The sequence below is a fragment of the Aspergillus heteromorphus genome (assembly GCF_003184545.1).
Source record: "Aspergillus heteromorphus CBS 117.55 chromosome Unknown BO70scaffold_5, whole genome shotgun sequence".
Classification (NCBI taxonomy): Eukaryota; Fungi; Ascomycota; class Eurotiomycetes; order Eurotiales; family Aspergillaceae; genus Aspergillus; species Aspergillus heteromorphus.
The window spans coordinates 1,157,860-1,162,378 of NW_020290410.1; the positions used below are offsets into that span (position 1 = coordinate 1,157,860).

The 4,519-nt window shown below is 51.8% G+C and overlaps 1 protein-coding gene across 1 annotated transcript; it reads left to right on the top strand.

The window, feature by feature from the left end:
- Positions 1-3,110: 3,110 nt before the first annotated feature.
- Positions 3,111-4,218, top strand: BO70DRAFT_350845 (C2H2 finger domain protein; the record flags this gene model as incomplete). Its single annotated transcript, XM_025541717.1, has 4 exons — positions 3,111-3,262; positions 3,325-3,432; positions 3,489-4,044; positions 4,096-4,218. The coding sequence occupies 4 exons, from the start codon at positions 3,111-3,113 to the stop codon at positions 4,216-4,218; spliced, it is 939 nt and encodes a 312-aa protein (XP_025402037.1).
- Between the last annotated feature and the right edge of the window lie 301 nt (positions 4,219-4,519).

Here is a 4,519-nt window from a genome sequence, read left to right on the forward strand (position 1 = left end):
ACTTGGGAGGCCTTGCGCGGTGGTTTGCGAGAACGGGAAAGGAACAGGCTTCCTTTCCATGACAAACCTAATCCATGCAGAACTGCTGGGGCTGTCCAGTTAGCATGGCCGACCGATGTTGCGGATGGGTTATAATTAGTTGGTCGCATGGGACTGTCCGTTCCTCTGCAGGTTGGCATCTTGAAACATTGAACTTCTTACCCGCCTTAACGGGATGGTCCGGGAGGTCACGGGCAGGCAGGGAGGCAGGGAGGCAGCAGCATCCTGGATCCGTGCCGTACCACCAGCAACAGCAACAGCAACAACAACTGAACCCTATCGCTGCTTCTCGGATCATGGATGTCAATTGTCTAAACCAAATTGACTGGGTGGGTCGCCCCCACATGGCTCACGTTTAGCCTGGAAAGGATCTTGGCTGGTGCGGTCCGTGGAGCAACTCTAGCTTGGGACCTTTGGCACATTCGCTCCAGCAGTGGGGTCGCTTGAGGCTTGGATCACGGATGAGAGAGCTTGAGGACGGCCGTGGTCAGTCAGGTTCCTGCCACTAGTCCTCTAGCATGCCGACCTAAGGAGGTTGTTGGTTTGCAGGCTAAGAATCGACCTACGAGACGACCAGTCCAATTAGGGGCCTCGCGGAACCAACATTTCCCCCGACCGTGGACTTCCGCTGTAATAATACTCTCCCTCCAACCTCCTAATCCAAGCACGATGTCTTCACTGTTCTGCTCTTGTTCCTCCTTATCAGTAGTGGTACTCCGTACCGCACCCACACCCACACCCGGTGCATGCATGCATGCATGCATGTACCGAGCCCTGTCAGCATTCCGGTGAAGGAACAGCAGGGAGGGCCAGCCATGTACTCTCCGTACTCCGGACTCGGAATTGAACCCGCCAGGCGACTCATGCAGTTGATCAGATGAAACCGCAAAGATGGCGGAGTGGCAGTTTCAGAATCAGACAGTAAGGCATCGACCCCGCTGCTCTGTCGTCACTTCAGGGTGGTAGTCAGGTAGTATGACTCGTGTGTAATTATGGTGTAGTCCTCCGTAGATACATACTTGGTGCTGACAGGATCTACCAGGGATGATTCTAGCCATGTGTACTTTAGGCAGTTTGTGCACGGAGTATTGCCTGAGAGTGGGGTATCCCTTTTTTTTTTTTTTTTTTTTTTTCTCCATTACTCGCTCTCTCGTTCTCCCTTCAGTTTATTACCACCCCTTTCATATTAGTCTCCTTTCTCTGCATACAGGACATACATAGTACGGAGTTAGGAAGAGACCATTCATCAAATTTGCAATCACGATGATTAATTTAATCTGTTCCTTCCTGGCTCCCAGCGAGCCGTCTGGGTACGTCTGGCTGATCCTCGTGGCCGTCGGAGATGGAGATCTAGCTACATACTGTCCTCCATATCTGTCTAGTGCGTACATGACTCTTGCTCATGGAGCCAACCATAGAACCGTTGAAGTATATTTGGGCGAGAACTGCGGTCCGACTGGCCCGTTCGGGCAGGGTACACATCCAAGGCATCGTAATGTAAAAATAATCAACCACACAGGGCCTGTCCTTTTCTTCACCTCACTTCTTGCAGTGCGCCTCAGCCGCACACTTGGCTGCTTTTCGCTTGGAGATTGAGGGGGCGGGGAGAAGAGGGGGGGTGAAGGAGGGGAGGAGACATCCCATGTTGGATTGTCTGTCGGCTGTCATTTGCCCGTTTTCATAACGGGTCCCATTATGACAGTGGATGTGGACGATGGGGATGGCTGCTGAAGCCTGAAGGGCCCTTACCTTCCTTACCCAGGAGCGAAACCTATCGTCCCGAGGCGGTATCGAGAAAATACGGAATTGGCTGTTTCTTCATCCTGGAGTTTGATTTTATATTATTATTGGTTTTTTAATTTCGTGGGTTTTGTGACGGACTGGATCAATTAGATTGATGCCTTCAATCTACTTTCCTAGTAACTACTAACTTACTACTTCTGCTATAACTAATACTACTGCTACTCTAGTCACTGCGGAGTACATCGGTGATAAAATACCTGAATTACCATTACAAGTGCTCTGGGAAGAGCTGTCTGCTCCGACTCTGTGACTGCTACTCCGTACTAGCCGTCGAACATACTGTAGTAGTAGCATAGCCATGCTTGCTTTGATCACCCTGCAGATGGATCATCAGCAAAACCACAATTGGGTTGCTCGCTTAGGACTAGCAGTACTGGCCTGTACTAAGCTACATTCCCTGGTTCTCAGGCCGCAACAGATTGGCCGATAATCGCATTGTAATATTTATTTTTAACCCCTCTTCCCCATTTAATAACTGGGATTATTATGATGATTATTTTGATTATTATTCTTTTTTTTTAATCCTTTCATTTTTATTTTTCCATAATCAGATTATTTTATTCTTCCATTTATTATTATTATTATTTTTTTTTTTCAAATCATTCATCTCTTCCCCCCCCCTCCCCCCAGTTGCCCGGCGATCTTTCGGGGAAGGCCTAGTCTTCACCAGGCCCACACCTGCGCTGGAGTTGTCTGCACCGGTCTAGCCCCATTGGGGGGGTTCTTGTATATCGCCGTGGTTCTTCGCGCACCCTCCATCTCCCACTACTCTAACCCACCCTAGAGCCTCTCTGCCACCATGCCGCCCGTTTCAGATCCTCACTTTCCTTTTTTCATACCTAGTATCTCACTGCCTCGCCCTGGCCTGCAGATGCGAGGCATTTTTCCTGATCTCACTCTCCTTCCTCTTCCCCTTCTGGACCGTTCCCCAATTCTGCTAGCAGACCTGCATCACAGCCCACCTGCCCACTTACCCCCCAATCTCCACACGCATACCACCACGTCCCGTTCCTGACAAGTTCTGGGTCTGTCGCAGAACTGCCAGGGGATCGTCTCCTTCAGGAACTGAAACTATATCTATCACCCAGTCGCCAGTCCGTCTGCTCTCTATCCTCACTTCCACACGCGACTCTATCAAGTCAATTGCTCCTGCCCCTCCATCTCTGGATTGCACCAACAAGACTCACACCAACTACTACAACAAAACTACAACGTCTACCTTCTGCAACCCCCCAACCATTGCGGCCAGGAACAACAACCCATCCACCATGCGTCGAAGCACTACTCAATCGGAGATTCCTCTCCCCATTACCTACACGCCAACCACACACCGCATTAGCAAGGCAAAGAAGGGCAAGCGCGTGCATGCCTGCGAGTACCCGGGCTGCAACAAGGTCTTCACAAGAGCAGAGCACCGCAGGTAGGCATCTGTCTTGGGATCCCAGCCTTCGGCCATCTAATCATGCTAACTGAATCGCACAGACGGCATGAGCTGAACCACAACCCGGAGGCCCTCTATCGGTGTGCCCACAACAACTGCAAGAAGGCATTCCACCGTCCCGACCTACTAGCCCGCCACATGGAGCGACAGTGAGTCAACCAACCGGAATCGGATTCGCACCTTGGATGCTAATGGTCACTTTCAGCGAGTTGGAAGCACAGATGGACCGGACCGCGCAGTGGCAACAGCAGAACCGTGCCCCAATCATGCCCGAGCACTATGTATCCCACGCCACGCCTATGACCTCGCACCCGGGACAGTACCTTGCCGTGACCCAACCGCAGAACGCGATGTCTGTTGGATCTCTCGTGGCCCCTGCTATTCACCCTGACCTTACCGGAGACTGTGGCTTGATGTGGAATAGCGTGGAAATGCCATCTGGACATCATACGCCCATGTACCCTAGCCATCCTCACATCCACGAGTCGGTAGAAGACAGCCGGTTCTACGCTACGCCGGAAACGTGCCCGTCCCCTCTTTCAGATGGTACATCCCTCTCAGTTCACTCCCACTCCCGTTCATCCGTCGTCTCGACACCAGTCACAGTCGTTGAGCCGTATCCCGAGAGCCTCATGGAACCCGACCTGACATCCTCGCCAATGTCCATGCAGTCGAACATGCGCTGCTGGGAGCAGCCAGACACCAGCCTGCCGTCGTTGAGCATGATGCCCCTTCCTCTTTCGGAAGGTCTGCTCCAACCAGTATGTCAATCGCACCCGCCTTTTGCGAAAACGCTAACACGCATCACTCAGACTATCCACTGCCCTTATCCATCTCCCGGCTGGTCAACAACGCATAGCCTCACTTATGACGACCATACTCTTCCGCCTGCGGCATTTCCACCTGTAATGGGGTGGAAGCCATGGGGAATGTGAATGCATACGAAATCAGCACGAAGTGATGACCATGATCTTTCGACTCGATACCCAGCAGCTGGGCTCACGGTGCTTAGTCGGGGCTTATAAGCCGTGTTCTTATACGACTGATGCGCCATTACTCGACCCATTGGGACGCCCGATACGCCGAGACGCAGCGATGCGCACTAATCTTCCTGGTACATTTAATCAGTGTGAGAACGAAATAATGCGACTACAAGAGAAGGAATACACAAGGAAAGGGAAAAGAAGCAGCTCCACGGGATCTCCCCCGGCTTGTTCTCACACCATCGAACCATCA